The sequence below is a fragment of the Pangasianodon hypophthalmus genome, chromosome 2, assembly GCF_027358585.1.
Source record: "Pangasianodon hypophthalmus isolate fPanHyp1 chromosome 2, fPanHyp1.pri, whole genome shotgun sequence".
In the NCBI taxonomy this organism is placed as follows: Eukaryota; Metazoa; Chordata; class Actinopteri; order Siluriformes; family Pangasiidae; genus Pangasianodon; species Pangasianodon hypophthalmus.
This window is the reverse complement of record NC_069711.1, coordinates 8299676-8317318: the sequence shown is the minus strand read 5'-3', so window position 1 is coordinate 8317318 and position 17643 is coordinate 8299676. Positions and strand designations below refer to the sequence as shown.

The following is a 17643-nucleotide window of genomic DNA, read 5'->3' as shown; positions in this document are numbered from 1 at the left end:
TCCCCAAGTGGGACATTTGTACATTTGATGACATGTATGTAAAGAAATCCTACCTAAGTATTGAGAACAAAACTGTTAACCTAAAGATACACAGTAAATCTGTAGCTTTCTTGTGTCCACTCTCTCTGTTTCTCTTTCTGCCCCTCTGTGTCTTATATGTGACTAATTGAAATGGTACCCAAATTTGTCTACCCAAATACATCCACGTATTTGTTACAGACTTCTACATGGGGGACACAGTGGTTTAGTGGTTAGCACTGTTACCTCGCACCTCTGGGGTTTGGGGAACGAATCCCGCCTCTGCCCTGTGTGCACAGAGTTTACATGTTCTCCCTGTGCTTTGGGGGTTTACTCTGGTTTCCTCCCAAAGTCCAAAGAAACACACAGTAGGCTGTATGACCCTGTGTAGGATAAGCGGTACAAATGGATGAATAGATTTTTACAAGACTATGCAATACACATTCCTAGATGAATTACACATCAGGCAGTGTGTAAAGATCAATTTTGCTTGTGGGCAAACATACTGTATAACATCATAAATCCTAAACTCCTTCTATGTGACTGTCATTCTCACATAGAACCTTCTAACTTTAACAGCATGTTTTTGAGTTTAGTTCTATCTCTTTTACAGTAATAGCGGATATCTCTTGACTCTTTTCATGTGTTATGATATTCCACTTCACCATTCACCATTTAAAGACATGTAGATAAAAAATAGCCTGTAGGCAAAACACGTATCTCATTTTAACGTTCTGCTGAGATTCTGGTGATATACAGTCATTGGAAAAAGAATGTACACCCTCCTTCAGTTCTATGTGTTTATTTATCAATGGCAAACTAAAAACTGTGTGAGCCTCACAAACTTCTATAAACAAACAAATAACTAAAAAAGTAGACCAACATTCAGAAACTAGGGGGAAAATAAGTAGACCCTATAATTGAAATGTTATAATTCAATAACATGTAGAACCACCTTTAGCAACAATAACCAGAAGGAGTTTCTGTAGGAGTTTATTAGTCTGTCGCATCATGTTGGAGAAATTTTGTCCAACTCTTCTTTACAACATTGCTTTGAGGGCAATTGTTATGCACAGCTCTCTTAAGGTCCTGCCACAGCATCTCAGTGGGGTTGAGGCTGAGGACTTTGACTTGGCCATTCTGTCACCTTGATTTTTGTCTTCTTTAGCCATTCAGATGTCAATTTGCTGGTGTTCTTGGGATCATTGTCCCATTTTTGAAGGGACTTTTTCCTAGCCACACTTCCCTGAAAGCCATACTTGTTCAGTCTTTTTCTGATTGTGCTGGCATGAACATAAAACTTTATTGTGCTTACAGATACCCATAGGACACATGATGTAGCTCTTGGGGTTTTATTTATATCTCTGAGCATTAAACAGTCTGACCTTGGACTGAATATGCTGGGACGTCCACTCCTAGAAAGATTGACATCTCAAAGCCTATATATTTGTAAACAATCCTCCTCACTATAGAATGGTGAATTTCAAATTATTTGGAGATGGCCTTATAACCCTTCCCAGACTGATGAGCAACAACAATTGCTTCTCTGAGGTCATGGCTGATGTCCTATCTTCTTGACATGATGTAGACACACACCTGAATGCTCCAGTACACCAAACTGCCCAAAGTTCTGCTTTTATAGAGGTAGATTAACTAATTTTGTGCATTTCATAAGTAACACCTGTCTGCTAATTTCTCTTTTAATGACTGTGGAAGTAGGAAGGGTGTACTTATTTTATTTAGGTCCTGATAAATAAAAACATAGAATTAAAGGAAGGTGTACTTTCTTTTTCCCATGACTGTATGTGTAGAATGATCTACTGTATGTGTAGGCTGGATATATGTATGTGTATTTTTAAAGAATTGGCTACAGGTCATTTTTATCCGCAAGACTGATGATCAATGCTGGTCTGTCTATTTAGTGTTTCTAAGGACAGAGACACTGACTACATAAAACATAATGTATGCTATCCACTCACAAGTAATGTACATGAGCCAAAGTCTTGTTTGTTTTTTCAGTGAGCAATTGAGGCGTTTGATCGATCTCTACTCATGAGTCAGACACATTTTACTCAGTGGCATTAGTTTAAGGTTGCAAGTTGCTCTGTGGCATTTATGAGGCTTACCATGTTTCTGGGTTTCTGAGCTATGAGGGTAAAAAGAACAAAGATGATATGGCAGGGGGATACTTGAAAAACAGGTGTGTTATGTTTTCACTTTTGGATGAAACCTGGCTGTCAAGTCTTATGATTTCCCCTGGGGTCATCCACTGTTCTCTTCTGTTCAATCATAAATTAAACTTAGAATATAGGGAAGACATACCAGCCAGTGTTTTTGACATACTTTGACATGGATTTTATGTTTTTGATTTACACTACACATAGATCACATAGCAGCACTGTCCAGGGAAAACCTTCTGTAAATCACTTGCCATTATTCCAGCTGTTTAAGAGGAAACTTGCCCAAGGGAAGCCATTTTATTTTTATATAATATATATTATATTATATTTTTAGATTTATTTTTACATTTTATAGGTTACAGTGGTTTATAATAAACATTTATGTCAAAACTATCAGCTAGATGCCGGCACTTTCCGAAAGTGTTCCTTTCAGCACTTCAGTGACCTTAGCATTATAGGCATCTCCTATTCATACTTGGCAAAGATAAAAATTTGAGGTTGTGACCTGATTGCTGTAAATGAAACAGGATAGGCTTAAATGAAAGGAGCATATAAGCCCACAAATGGTTGAATCACTACAGGTATGCAGACTTCACAGGAATGAAAGAAAATCCCACAATAGTTTATATTCTATATAATCTAATCATCTGTATGTGATGATGACACTGGGCCAAAAATGCATGTATTTTATGACATTTGTGACACTATACAGTTTATAGTACACATTTTTTCATCCATTCATTCATTTATTCATCTTCAGGAACTCATCTTCCTGTATTCACCTCATCTTCATTAATTCATCTTAAATTATTCATTTTATCCTGATTAGGGTTGCAGTAAATGTGGAGCATATCCTGGGAACAATGGGAATGAGGCAGGAATAGAACCTGTGTGAGATGCAAATAAATCACAGGCCATCATGCACACACATTCACACACTCACCGGTGGAATAGTTTTTTTTTTTTTTCCAGTAAAAACATCTCTATTAAATGTATTTTTTATTTATTTAATTTTTTTAGCTAAATGTAGCATGTCATAAGCAAATGTCCTCAGGATTCACTGTTCAAAAAATCTCATTGGCCCACTAAAAGTTTTGGCAGTTACAGATTGAGGTTGTGTACGTGCTCAATTCAAGGAAATGTCTGGTGTATTTAAAAAATATTTTTGTAAATGTGTATATGGCTATATTATAGATTGTTAATGTGATTAAATGTCATTCATTTCATAATGTTTTCAATAGTGTTCTTTATTATTCCATAGATTTTTTAATAGCTAGTGAGATAAATGCTGCTAGCTATGTCGTAGGAAAACTCCACACTGAATCACAGTAAATATGTTTATAGTGAAATATTCTGATGTGTTTAGTGATTCTGGTGCTAATTTGTTGGTTGGTGTATTTATTTCATTACTCCTGTAAGATGTAGCTGTGTGCTGCACTGAAGTCACAGTGGTGGTGTTTAATAGGACATCCTGGTTTGTATTCACTAATCTTGAAGTCGAGGTGGAAAACGAGAAAGGACTGGGTGTAAATTACCTGTATCTGCATGATTTTATGCATTGTGCTGCTGGCACATGATTGGCTGATTGGATAACTGCGTACATGTGCAGGTGTACAAGTGTTTCTATTAAAGCGGACGGTGAGTGTATAACAGCTTTGGTAATGGTGAGTTGTAATTTTCCATTTCCATGTAATTTTACTGTAAAAAAATATTTAAAGCATGGGTCCCCTGGCTATGCCACATGGAAATACTGAATGTATATATGAGTGTATCAGTAGAAACTAAAGATGCCAGTGTTGGGGGAATTTTTTGGCATGGTTTGGATCCAGCAGATCAATTAAAGTTTGGAAAAATGCATGATTTTATGCATTGTGCTGCTGTCACGTGATTGGTTAATTGGATAACTGATTCATTGTTTGTGTGTGGATAGTTTTATACTTTTTATATGTGTGTCAGGGCATTTGGGAGCACAGTGATTCTTGGAATGTGTACAATTGTTAGGAATTGTGCATTTTTCTTTTGCATGCTTCTTTTTTGATTTATGTTTATTAAAGTCTATATACTGATTCACACAAACACTTTATTGACACTTAAAATGAAACACACAAGCAGAGTATACAATAAAAGCAAGAACATTTAGCATAGGAGCACTTATATAAAATCCAAGACCAATGTTTCTATATGAAAGTAGGAATTTACCTCTCCTTAAACCTTCATTTTATACTGAAATTTACAATCCTGTACAGTTCTCAAATACCCCGTAATCTGTGTTAAACCCTGTGCACTAAATTATATGCCATAGTAAATGTATGTGTACACATTAGATAATGAAGTACTGCTGTAGCTATCCATGGCTGTTTTTATTGTCCTTTATTTATTTATTTATTTATTTATTTATTTTTTTGTACCGTGACAGACAAAATATGGCCACAAATTACATCTTGGCTATGAGTATGGATGTTCAAGGGTATATCCACATATATGGTGTGACTACTATCTAGTATTATATTGAGTAATGGGGAAGGTGGTGGTAGCAACAGTGAATGTAATGCACATTTTGGGACATACATACACTTTTAAAATAGAGTTCTTTCAAGGTTCATTGGATAATCAAGGGTTATTTGCTTCTTAGGCAACCAAAGAACCATTAAGGGTTGTACGAATGAAGGCTGAAGGTGTACCCTGAAGTAATCTGGTGGCTAGAACAATACTAGCTATCACATCATTAGTAATTAATTTTTGTTAAAAAAACCTAATTTTTTAAAATCAGATTGCCTTGGTGCAGCTGTTTGGATGCAATCTATTATGACCACGACTCTTCAGCAGCTCCACAGGTGTGAGACCAGCACTTTTACCTAAGAAAGACTCTTTAAGCTCAGATAGACAGAACTGACCACCGTGGCATCCTCAGGCACAGACCCCTTACTTTCACTGTGGCTCGTACACATCAGTGCTAACAGTTGCTTGGGCACTGGGCCACTGAAGACAAGGTAGATGCAGGGGTTAGCACAGCTGTTCAGACTTGCAAGGAGCATAAGGATGGTGAAAGTTGCAGCTGTAATGGAAACAGTATGTGATCAGAATGGTTACACAAGACAGCCTGAATAATTAACACTCAAACTAGCACCAACACTGCCAAATTTCTTATTCGATTTAAACTACTTTTAATTATACAAGGATGGGGAAAATGGCTGCTGTACTCAGGTTCTTTGGTTACTTCCCAGGAAGAACTCTTAAAGGTTCTATGTAAAACTCTATAACAGAAAGTTGTTGAAATGAATCCACATGTAACTCTCTCTTTTGTTTTGGACCTTTGTGACTTCTTGTTACAGAGGTGGAAATAACATATATATATATACATAACATATATATATATATATATATATATATACACACACATTCCTGGGCAGAAAAATGGCAAAAATTAAGCTTTTACTGGTCTTAACAACAAATCATTGGTCAGGAAATTAGCAAGAATTAAACAAATAGATAAAGGAAGTTAGTATGGGAACTCTTCTCTTTGGTTTCATTAAATGTTTAAGCCTTGTGGCTCTTGATGAGCTGCATCAGGTGTGGCAGATAACCAAATGATCACTAATGTTTTAAGAAAAAAAAAAAATCATCCCAGAAAATATTTTTTGGAAAAATTTTGTACACTCAGTCAGACATGTGTTAGTTTGAATTTTACCACAAACATTTTAATCATTATCATGATTTTACCTTTGTGTACAAGAAGACTATATAAGTGAATTTCCCTGTTTCTAGCTTTTCCCCAAACAAACAGTTCACTGCAGCAGAAGTAAACCAGCAAATGGAGGCACAGGAGCTCTCAGGAGTGCATCTGTTTAATTCTTGCTCATTTTCTGACCAATGATTTGTTGTTGTTTTTTTTTTTTTGCCCAAGAGTGTATGTATGTGTATATATATGTGTGTATATAGATGAGTTCCTATTGTTATTAGCCTCATTAACTGTCCTTTAAAATGAATGGGTTTAGTCCAAACCTTTAGTAAACTAAATATGTCAACATGAATCTAATGACAATTTTAATTAAAAAAGTGTTCTGTCAGTATGTTCAGGAAAATACAAAAGCTCTAATATTATATACATATAATTATAACATAATATTATTTATGGCTCTAATAAATAGGCAGAATATTATTCTACATAGTGAAATAATGAGCCTAACTTTTTAATTAGTTTTATTATATTCATATGGAGAGGGTGGGTGGAATTTATTCCACATTTACTCCTATAGGAGTCCCTGGCTGCAAAACAGTGTGAGATCCTCTGATCTGATGAACCACTAATGAACCCTTGAAGAAGCCTTTCATCGAGTGCAGATGATAATATGACAGTTTAACTATGGGTTTATGGATGAAAATGCATATCTGGAATAGTTTGAACACCATATGGGCGGTTTTATTTAAGTTCACTTTGTTCATAAACCTTTCAGATAGTAATGTATCAGAGGATCCACTGCTAAAAGGCATGTTAACGCGCCGCACTTACACTCAGTGGGAGCGCTGGAATCCCACACAGACCACAGCTGCACGGTGAAGAAAGGCGCCCAGCAAGCCACGTAAACGAGGACGATCACGACGGTCATCTTGACGGTCTTTACGCGAGCCTTGGAGAGCCCGAGCACGCTGCTGGCACTGCTGCAGCCCTCTCGGTGCGTCTTCATGCGCAGGCTGAGCTGCACGGCGCGGCAAATGCACACCTGGCACACGATCACCGTCAGGACAGGCAGCGCGAATATGACCAAAGTTGTCCAAGTCACGTATGCTTTAAGTCCCCATGGCTGCACGAACTGTGCCCAGCAGTCGAAGACTCCTGGAGACACCTGGACGCGGGAGAAAATGAAGATCTGCGGCAGGGCGCCTACGAGCGCCACTACCCAAGCAATGCACACCGGCAAGTTCCAGCGCGCTCTCCTCCTCTGCAGCGTGCCCATGGGGTTGCACACGGCTTGGTAGCGATCCACTGTCATCACCACTATCATGTAAGTAGACGCGAACATGCCGACCACCTGTAAGTACTTGACCAAGCGGCACACCAGGTCTGGACCTACGAAGCGGTCCGTGATGTCCCACAGGAGCTGCGGACACACCTGGAAGAAGGCCACGGTGAGATCCGCCAGGCACAGGTGCAAAACGAACACGCGCATGCGCGACATGGCCCCGCGTCTCCTCAGCAGCACGAGCAAGAGCCCGAGATTCAGAGCCGTGGCGCTCAGGAAGATAACGCTGAGCATCGCGATCTCGATCCGAGCTAATCTCTCATCTCGCGGCTCATCGGTCAGTGCTGGCCGCGTCAGGCTCACGTTACTGGAGTTTGAGCTCAAGAACGACATTTTACACCATGAAAGAAACAATCAGCGCTGAACCTCATCTCAGTCTGAGTGGTGGCGACTCATTGTTAACTTAAAAACAAAATCAGGCTTCAGGGAAGTCTGCGATCCACCTAGGATGCATGTAGGAAAAACCATGGAAACGCTGACTTGACCATTTTGGAGTGAAGACGCAGACTGGAGTTGTGAGCAAGTCAGAGAAGTGGATTTATAAGTAGTCTCCGATGATGTGGAAAAGACTCAACACTCTTCCCCTAAAGCATGTCAAGGTGAGTCAAGGAATTGTCTGACTTTACCACCTCAACCTGATACAAGACACCTTGTGCGTAATGCACACAGTCTGTCTGCATCAGTGCTGCCAGTGCCCTGATGTCCTATCCAGCTGTGCTTAGTGTGATGCGCCTTTACGCAGAAACCACGTGTCCTTTCCGAAGGCTTTATATAACAGCAAAGCAAGCATTACGCTTGCTAAGAAAACAATTTTGGTCTCTAACCAGCTTGATCTTGCAAAAACCAGCTCTAATCAGAACTACAGTAAGTAAAGAGAAAGCAACTATTTAAAAAAAACAATGAAAAACAGATGTTATGCACTTATTAATTGGAATAAAAAACAAGTCAGCTGAGAAAACAAGTATGGTGGAGGACAGGAAAAAAGAAAAAAATGGTAGTATCCAACAGTGAAATCAAATCTGCCTTAACAGCAGGGTGTCTGTCATTCAGCATCACAAAGAGATTATGACAGACTCATGATTACTGAGAAGCCTGTTATGTTCTGCAGCAAAGACTATAGACATTTGAGACAAAAAAAATCTAACATGAAGGAAATAATGAAATATTGAAGAGCTATTAAAAACAATTATCCTCATTTATGAAATTCAGGAATTTCATGCTTTTGGCACACATGGTACCAGCTGCTGTCGCTGTCATCTTTAGTGCTGATGTAAAATGTCTATACTTGCTTTAGACTAGCATAGCAAGTGCACAAAATGTGAGAAGTACATGACTATTTACAAGAATAAATCCATTCAGAGTCATCAAAGGAAAAAGAGGAAGACTTTGCATTGCCCAAGCCAGTCTTCTAAATTGAATCCAATAAAGCATGCCTCAATTAGCTGAAAAGGAGAAGAAAGTCTTAATCTCCTTAATTCCATGAAATCTGAAACTCACAGCAGAAAATTAAAGCATCCAAATAATGATGGGAAAACTTGTGATGTCAGTGGGTTGTAAGATTGGGATTACTGACTGCACAGCATATGCAAGAAATAAATTGTAGAATACTGCAGGTTATTTTACACTCGTCTGCCTCCATATTTACAGTCACTGCTAAAGCATCCCTTTAATCACATGCATGCAAATACCCACTCCAGTTCACACATCTTGTGAATTATTCTGAAAGGTTAATGTGGACTGTTAACAACAAAATGACAGACAGACCTTTTTCATTTGTATTTTTGTTTACTTCAAAGTCAGATAAGTGTTACATAGCCACTTGCAATCTTTTTTTTTTTTTTCTCCATAATGAACTCATGACTATAGCTGCATTAGGCAAATGTTTTCTCTTTCAGAGCCAGCTGAACATTACCTCTTCAACGGATAACTGTGTGACCTATAAACAGCAAATTATGAAAGCAAAATAAACATAAAAATACATAGGCCATGGTGAATTATGAATTTAAATTTATATAAATTATCAGCAATGGTCAAATGGCAAACTACTTAACTGATAGTAAAGGAGGGTGAAGAAAAGTGAAGCATGGCTTAGATTACTGTATGAACAGCGTGGAGTGAAGCAGTGTGGAAGTTCTGTCCATCAGGACAACCCAGGAAGTTAGATTTTTACATTTTCTGGACAAATCCTTGAAGTGCAGCTGTTGAAATTGTGTGTCCGTTGATAGATCATCGCCAAATATTCCTAGCTCTCATGCGGCTAGGATTGGAAGGAGATTACCAAAACTACACATTCTCCAACCTGCATACAGCCAGTGTTTCCTCTATATTTCTCGTCTCCTCGTTAGCTGTAAATCGTGAGGAGGTAGGGGCACGCTGCACCTGCTGACCTCTTAAACTAAGGCATTAGAGCAGTTCACTGAGACAACCATCTCTCAATGGTTTTCTTTGTCTTACATTAGGACTTGCTGATGGTACTCAAGAGTTCCTCTTTGCCCAGCCGGTAGCGGCTCTTCTTCCAGACATCACGGAGCTCCTGCAGGGTCGTACCGATCTCCTTGCCCGAGGTGATTCCCAGGCGACGCAGGTCATGGCCGCTGACAGGGAAACGGGGGATGGACCAGCGACTCAGTTCAGCCAGGAGCTTCCTCTCGCCCTGGTACTTCAGGAGCTCCAGCACTTTGCTCTGGGCGTCTGGCTCTCGGGACTAGAAATGGAATGAATCCACAATCAAATCCCAAAACTGTTACTAAGTCAAATAAACAAGGCTCAATAACTGAGATGCTGAAGGTGGAGTTTTAGGTTTACAGTAGAACACTGTACATTGACTGCGTTGACGAACACAGCAACTGTATACCGAGGGTAGTATGTCAAAAGTATTATGTCAAAATGGTCTAACGGTCATATTGTACTTTTATAATTTCATATTGTTCATATTAAATATTCATATTAATTTAATATTGTCTTATATATTAAATATATTCAGACATCTTACTGGATTTTTGTGGCCCACAGTCCACATATCATTACATTTCACCCCACTTGCTTTTGAATTTATTTTTTTAATTTAACACTGTGTCATCTTTGTTTCAAGTTGAAATGCTCTTCCACACAATAGTCATGAACAGATCAATCACTCCTAATGCCTAGGTCACACTTCAGGATAATCAGGCTGATTTTGAGGATGATTGTCCCCCCTCCTGACAAATGTGAAAGGTGTCCACATTTTACACTGATTATATGACCATAAACTGAAAGCGTGTTGCGTTTTATTCTGGGCAAATCGCGTTGTGTGCGAGGGATTGATTACTTAAAGAACCAGCCTGGCAAAAAATCTTGAAGTCTGTCATTTCACCATCAGTTTGTACAAGTGTTGTACTGTGGTCCAGACAATTTTCTATTTACATCACACTCTGCCTTCTCAATGTGACAGTTTCTGTCTTCTATCAAAAACCCCATGTCAACCAGTGGGTTTACTTACATCAATGATGAAATCAGTGAATGGCTTCAGGCAATCATTCTCATCTTGTCCCTTAACGAGGTCTCGTCTGTGCTTCACCAGAAAGATGCCGAGGGTCTTCTCCTCTCTGGAGATCTTCAACCGCAGATCTAGCCTTTCCACATCTTCTGGGCCACGCAGCAGAGCTGAGAGCACAGTCATTGGTTTAGGGGAGCTGCCTTGCGCCTTCTGGTACACCTGCTTCATCTCCTCAATACTGACATCTGCTGGGAGACCTGGAGAAAGACCAAACACAAGCCAGGAAAGCCCATGAAAATTAGGATGGAAGTTGTTACATTCATACATTTTAACAAACAAAATCTCTCCAAGTGGCAAGTGCACAATCTTTATATGAGGGAAAAAAAATAAAATATATCACATGAGTCTTGTATTTAGCCAAGTGCGTGTCATATTGCTCAACTACAGTGCATATAAAAAGTGTACACACTGAATAATATAGAAATAAAGTGAAAAACAATCAAACTTTTATAAGGAAAAAAAGAAAAATAAAAAACTTACAATAACTTGGATGCATAAGTATGCGCACCCCTAAACTAATACCTTGTTGAAGCACATTTTGATTTTATTACACCACTCAGTCTATCAGCATGGCACATCTTGACTTGACAATATTTTCCCACTCTTTCTTGCAAAAACATTCTAGAGCCATCAAATTGTAAGGGCATCTCCTGTGCACTTGCAACTGTTGTCACATTCAGAGAGTAATCAGTACTTGTCGAATATTCCTGCAACTTTAATGTTGCCGTAGGTCTCTTGGCAGCCTTCCTGGTAAGTTTTTGTCTTGTCCTTTTGTAAATTTTGGAGGGATGTACTGTTCTTGGTAATGTCACTGTGGTGCTCCATTTTCATGGTACATCTAATGTTTCAGAATTTTTTTTGGACCCCTCTCCTGATCGATTCCTTTCGACAGTGAGACCCTGTACAGGCTTTGTAAGCTCTTTGCGGACCATGGCTTCAGAAGTCAGATGAAACCAAGAAGATGTCAAGAAAATCCTCCAGAAACAGCTGGTCTTTATTTGGGATTAATCAGAATAATGTAATTGATTGATAATTACTTTTGAACATGAGATTGATTCTGATTGCTTTCACTTAATTTTTATATGCTGTAATTTCACATTGAGGGTGGAAAAAGTTCTGACATGATTTATCATGGTTTAATTTTTTTTTTAAATCAAAATACTTGCCATTTTTAACAGGTGTGTGTAGACTTTTTATATCCACTGTACTTGACACAAGCAAAGAATGTTCATGTCGTCTGACAAACAGCTTTATAGTAATCAACTGCACACTCTCTACACATAACATTCATAACCAAGAAAGTGTGTGTGCATATCTGACCTATGTACTGAGCCAGATCTAGCTCATAAATAAGCTCGAGCAGGTGAGCCACATGATTCCCCACCAGCATCTTCTTTAGTTCCACCCAGATTCTCTCCCCTGAGATTCCTGCCAGGCCTCGTGCGTTGTCCCGGATCGCCTCCAGAGTGTCCGGATCGTGCTGCCCTGGCTCAGACGCCACACGCCCATAAAACCTGCAACAAATACACACAGACCTTTTGGTAATATGTACACACATAATTTGTATGTGTATTGAATCAGTAGTTTAACATTACTACATGCTTTAATCCAGTGAATAATGAGATATGACTCAAATATGTTTGTCTTTTGATATTTGAAAATAACAAAAATATTGCTATTAATTCAGAGTAAAATGGCACAACAGACACATAAGCTGTGTCACATATCACAGACAGTTCCACTGTGTGTACGCAGAATCACTTGTTCTTGATGAATATTCTGATTCTGTCACCAGCACTCGACCTGCTTAAATGTTAAGGCTTTTCACTACTGTAATACACCTCATCAAAATGACAATATTGCAATCATATTGTGCAGCCTTACATGCAAACACACAGCTATCACTGATACAACCTGTTACTAATGCAGATGAGGAGCACACTGATGATATTCTGTTCAGAGCTATTCAAATTTAAATTAAAAGTGAGTAGTTTGACACAAATGAATTATTATCTCAAATGGGAATGCTAACGCACCTGAAATATCTCAGAATTCGCAAGTAGTCCTCCTGAATCCTAAGTGCACTATTCCCAACAAAGCGAACTTTTCTGTTCTGGAGATCCTCATAGCCTTGGAAATAATCATACAAGGTCCCATCCAGCCCTAAAAGTACAGTTCAAATGCAAGTAAGACGGTGAGGTGCAATTTAGAAAATCTGCAATCTAATATGGCACAAAATCATGAAGTACCAAGGAACATGGAGTTAATTGTGAGGTCTCTGCGCTCTGCATCTTTCTGCCAGTCTGTAGTGAACTCCACTTCCGCGTGTCTCCCATCGGTCTGCACGTCCACACGCAGAGTGGTCACTTCAAAGTTCTCATTATGCAGCTGTATGTGGATTGAACCAACGGTTTAACATTAGAATTCAATTTTATCCAATGCATAATGTTATGACTCCAATACTTGGCCTTTTAATATTTTACATTTATAAACTTCTACCAATATGCATAGTTTAAGTATGTAAAGACAACAGAGATCGCTTTCAGCATGCGCACGTAAGTGTGATATGCAAGTCAACTCACAGTATTAAAATCTGTATTAAAACTCACTACCAAGTATTGATAAAATTATTATCAGGTTATCTGTATCTGGACCCAAAAAAAAAAAAAAGTTTGGGCACCCCTGGCCAAATGACATATTTCATTAATTTCTGAAGGGAAAAGAAGTAAACACAACTGCTACAGCAAAGTATTTAAAATAAATAAATAAATAAATTTATTAATATAGTTACTTTATATTTGGTGACCTTAAAAATAGTAATTGTGGCATGTGCAAGAGTTTGGACATCATACTAAATCAATACTTAGTAAGACCCCCTTTGGCAGATATCACAGCTTGCAAAAGCTTTTTATATCACATCTTGCATGAACAGCATGTTTAAGATCTACCCACATATTTTCAATGATATTCAAGACATGGGACTGTGAGGGCCATTCCAAAAGCTTCAGCTTGCATTTCTTGAAGCAGTTCACAGATGATTTTGATGTTTCGAGCTTCTTGACTGACTGAGTCTCATTTGCTTCAATCTTTACTGGAATCCTTTCTTCCATCTACCCATGCATAACAGATCTACCCCGATGCTTAACAGTTGGCAAGGTTTTCTTTTCAGCAAATGCTGCTCCTTTTTTCATCAAAATATACCTTTGGTGATTATGGGCGAAGAGTTCCATTTGTGCTTCATCAGTTCACATCACTTGTTTCCAGAATGCCTCTGGAATTCACTTCTGTGTTGAGGTTGCAAGGTTTCCTTCTGATGACTCTTCCATGCAGCTCATATTTGTGCAAACAGCACAGCACAGCAGAATGTTGCACCACCACTCCTGTGTTGCCCTTCTGCAGGTCCTTATGGAGGTTTTCCTTTGCATTTCTAGCCAGCATATGGACAGATTTTTATAAATGTTTTTGGTTTTCCATATCTTGGCTTGACTTCCACAGTTCCCCTTAGCTACTATTTCTTAATGACATTTTGGACAGTGTAAATTTTGAGCTGGAAGTGGTTTGATATCTTTTTATAGCCTTCCTCTGCTTTGAATGCATCAGTTAACTTCATTTTCAGATCCTTAGTCAGCTGCTTAGAGGAGGCCATGGTTGTTGAGTGTTAGCACAAAGTTTGAAGAGAAAAAAATTATGCTGCTCTGAAATTCTTACACCTAATGACAATTCTTGACCCGAGTAACGACTCCTAATAAGTCAATTAAGGCCTAATGAGTTAATTATTTTCCGAGACTGGAAGGGTGTCCAAACGTTTGCACAGGCAACAATTGCTATTTTATTTTTTTCTATATTTTAAGTTAATTTAAGGATGTTGTAACTGTGCATTTTTTTTTAAATAGTTTGATGCAGCGAATCTATTTACTTAGTTCCACTTCAAAAATCAATAGCATATATAATTTGGGTAAAGCTGCCCAAACCTTTGCACACAATTGTAAAATAAAATACATCCATGTGCAGAGATCTTTCATTATGCATCCTGAATAAACAGTAATGCAAGGTGAAAACTGAAGAGCGGTTAAAAATATATCTGGTCCACAGCTCTCACCCTGGCAGTGATGGTACCATGTTTCTCTCCTTTGTTGTTGATCATTCTGATCCCTGCAGCCTGGAACATGTGCTTCATCTTCTCGGGTGTTGCAGTAGTGGCAAAATCTACATCTTCGGGTTGTTTCCCTGACAGAAGGTCTCGCACGGCTCCCCCTGCAATCCTCAGCTCAAACTGGTGCTTCTGAAAAATCTCTGGACAAACACATTCTGAACATTATCATTCACTGAAAATTGTGTTCTTTATTTTCATTTTCATCCAAAATTTTATTGAATTTAAAAAAAAAAAACTATTGTTAACACCAGAGGGACAATATTTTAAACGCCACAGCTGTGTCTCAATTCGCCTACTTATACTATGCACTAAAAGTATGCACTCTTTTTTGTGAAGAAAAAGTACATACTTTTGAGTGTGTAGCAAAAGAGTACGCGAGGACACGGACATACTAACACGTCATGTAACGAAAGAGAACGGTGTTGCCTAGTTACGCACACTGGCACCGTAAACAAACTCCTCGCTGCATTTCAGCTTTTCTTCATTCATTATTCCTTATATAATTTATACTATATCATTTAATTTACCATTCCCTTGATTTATTTTTCCACATTTCATTTACACCTCTCTAAAATGGGTCCTTGAATTCGGCAAAGCAAACCTTCACAAAACTCCTCCTCCCCCGCCAAAGGAATTGTAGGCAATATTAGCTGAAAAAGTGTCCATGGATCCACACTTCGAAAATCTACCGGAAATAGTAGAGCATCCGGGTACCTTTGGGATACTCATTTCAATACACTACGATTTGGGACACACTCATTCTAATCTCGGATACTCTTTAGGATGGATAGTAGGCGAATTGAGACGCAGCTCATGACGCAGACCAGGATAAAGATGTTTCTGAAGATGAATGAATGAATGAATGAATGAATACTGTATGTACGTAGTCATACATACACATAAAAACAGTATCAAATAATTACAGCAAAAACATTATGACATCATTATTACATCAGTTTGTGATGTATTATGTAATTTTACTATTCAAGCAATTAAATGGGTAGTTTATGTCAGTTTTACCTGCAAGAGCATTCAGTCCATCTGTGAATAAGGACTGGAACTCCTTGGTTTTCAGCTGCATGGTGAAGAAATGTCGGCGACTCCACGTGAGGCGAATTGTGTTTACCACCTGGGGGATGAGAAATCCTCTTCCCCACATCTGGCGGTGGATAAACAGCTGCAAATTAGATACGGTGACATTCTGCCACTGCAAGTTGCCCAATCCATAAGCAAACACACTACAGCTAATTTAGTTTGTGTGTTTCTTTCATATCAGCTCTATATGTTAATTGCTTTATTCACACACACTAGGGTTGCAGCGGTATACCGGTTTCATGGTATACTGTGTTATGAAACTTGACTGTTTCATACCATGTATATTTGCTTATCTACAGTATTGAGGAAAAAAAAAACGCAACCGGACTAAGAATCTCACCTGCACTTGCACATCTTCTTTATTTCTCGACTTAGACTCGTCAGCTTGCTCCACACATACATACACACACATACAGCGGAGAAAATCTCAGAGAGAAGCGATGCTCATATCACCAATCTCCAGCCCCCACTGAGAAAGAAATTATAATCAGCAGCGCGGGATTACAACGTGGGATTTCCCAAAAACACAAGGCGGGTTGTCCTCGAGGACGGATCTCCAGTTTGCAAAAAAATGTGGAAGCAAAGTAGCTGCCAAAGGAGGAAACGCATCAAACATGCTCACCCACATTCAAGAACAGCAGGAAGTACAGTTTGATTTATTTTTGCCTAAATAGAGATAACTTTTTTTTTTTTTTAAAGGTCCTGCTCCTTTTTTCTACCTAATTTCTTTTGTTTATATGGGAGACTTCTTACTTATTTTATTTATTTTCAAAAGGGATTTTTTTTTTTTAATTCTTACACATACTTGCATTAAAAAATGGTTCTAAATTATTATTTAATTATAATTTATTGTTTAAATTATAATAAAGTGTTTGTTCAACCAAAAAAAAAACCCTACTGTTTTCATTCCTTTAAGGGTCACTCTAATAATAATAATAATAATAATAAGAAGAAGAAGAAGAAGAAGAAGAATTGTGTAATACCGTATACCGTGAAACCATGATATTTTTAGACGGTTATCGTACCGTGAAAATATCATACCGTTGCAACCCTAACACACATACACGCGCGCGCAGCTTTATATTAATTTTAGCTGTAATGCTAACTTTATTATTCACTGCTGAAAGCTAGCATGTAGCATGTTCTATAGCTGTCTGTCTGTCTGTGATTAATAACCATTTATTAGCTTAGCTCCAGCTGTAATGACTTGCGCCTCTCCATGAAACACGACATTTTTAAGTTATATAAAATGCAATTACCTGTAAACATAAAGGTCAGTGCTCCCCTGTGCTGGAGTTTACTGCATGCCGTCGTTCGGCCATGACAGCTGAGAGGAAGCGCAAGCGTGTGTACAACGTCATTTGTCACGTGACGCACACAGACTTGTCTCAGCCAATAGGATTACACTGAATGTTATACTGAGTAAATTCTACACGGCTACCCATTAAACAAAACATACACTACTTTGGTAAACCTATTATTCCATACCCTATATAGTGAACTTTTAATAGAAATAATGCGGTAATTGGAATCCAACCACTGAAAGCGCTTGCTCATTGATTTCAAATTCCCGCCCAAAAACGTATAAAAACTGAAATTATCCTTAGTTTCAACCATTGTATACAGTATTACCTGTTATGT

At 38.4% G+C, this 17643-nt stretch overlaps 2 protein-coding genes across 5 annotated transcripts; both read right to left on the bottom strand.

Annotated features, from left to right (window-relative positions):
* Positions 1–3874: 3874 nt before the first annotated feature.
* Positions 3875–8838, bottom strand: avpr2b.1 (arginine vasopressin receptor 2b, tandem duplicate, 1). The gene is made up of 2 exons (XM_026926633.3): positions 6709–8838; positions 3875–5253 (listed from the first exon to the last, which is right to left on the bottom strand). The coding sequence occupies exons 1-2, from the start codon at positions 7550–7552 to the stop codon at positions 5054–5056; spliced, it is 1044 nt and encodes a 347-aa protein (XP_026782434.2). The 5' UTR covers positions 7553–8838; the 3' UTR covers positions 3875–5053.
* Positions 8839–8984: 146 nt separating this feature from the next.
* On the bottom strand, positions 8985–17392 carry trnt1 (tRNA nucleotidyl transferase, CCA-adding, 1). 4 transcript variants are annotated; one of them, XM_053227107.1, is made up of 9 exons: positions 17262–17322; positions 16343–16471; positions 15928–16084; positions 14854–15047; positions 13004–13142; positions 12791–12917; positions 12075–12268; positions 10698–10951; positions 8985–9923 (listed from the first exon to the last, which is right to left on the bottom strand). In XM_053227107.1, the coding sequence occupies exons 2-9, from the start codon at positions 16412–16414 to the stop codon at positions 9675–9677; spliced, it is 1386 nt and encodes a 461-aa protein (XP_053083082.1). In that variant the 5' UTR covers positions 16415–16471; positions 17262–17322; the 3' UTR covers positions 8985–9674. The 4 variants fall into 4 exon arrangements, with proteins under 4 accessions (XP_053083082.1, XP_053083084.1, XP_026782404.1 ...); XM_053227109.1 differs by having other exon boundaries at positions 15928–16066; positions 17262–17321; XM_026926603.3 differs by lacking the exon at positions 16343–16471 and having other exon boundaries at positions 15928–16066; positions 17262–17392.
* Positions 17393–17643: the final 251 nt, after the last annotated feature.

What these genes read in the sequence shown, in the direction of transcription:
- avpr2b.1 (XM_026926633.3), bottom strand. Translation starts at nt 7,552, where the DNA reads ATGTCGTTCTTGAGCTCAAACTCCAGTAACGTGAGCCTGACGCGGCCA. An exon ending in TTCCAGCGCTCCCACTGAGT is followed by an intron (nt 5,254 to 6,708) that starts GTAAGTGCGGCG and finishes TTTCCATTACAG; the next exon opens with CTGCAACTTTCACCATCCTT.
- trnt1 (XM_053227107.1), bottom strand. Translation starts at nt 16,414, where the DNA reads ATGTGTGTGTATGTATGTGTGGAGCAAGCTGACGAGTCTAAGTCGAGA. An exon ending in AAGAAGATGTGCAAGTGCAG is followed by an intron (nt 16,085 to 16,342) that starts GTGAGATTCTTA and finishes TCTAATTTGCAG; the next exon opens with CTGTTTATCCACCGCCAGAT. An exon ending in TCACTGATTTCATCATTGAT is followed by an intron (nt 9,924 to 10,697) that starts GTAAGTAAACCC and finishes TTCCATTTCTAG; the next exon opens with TCCCGAGAGCCAGACGCCCA.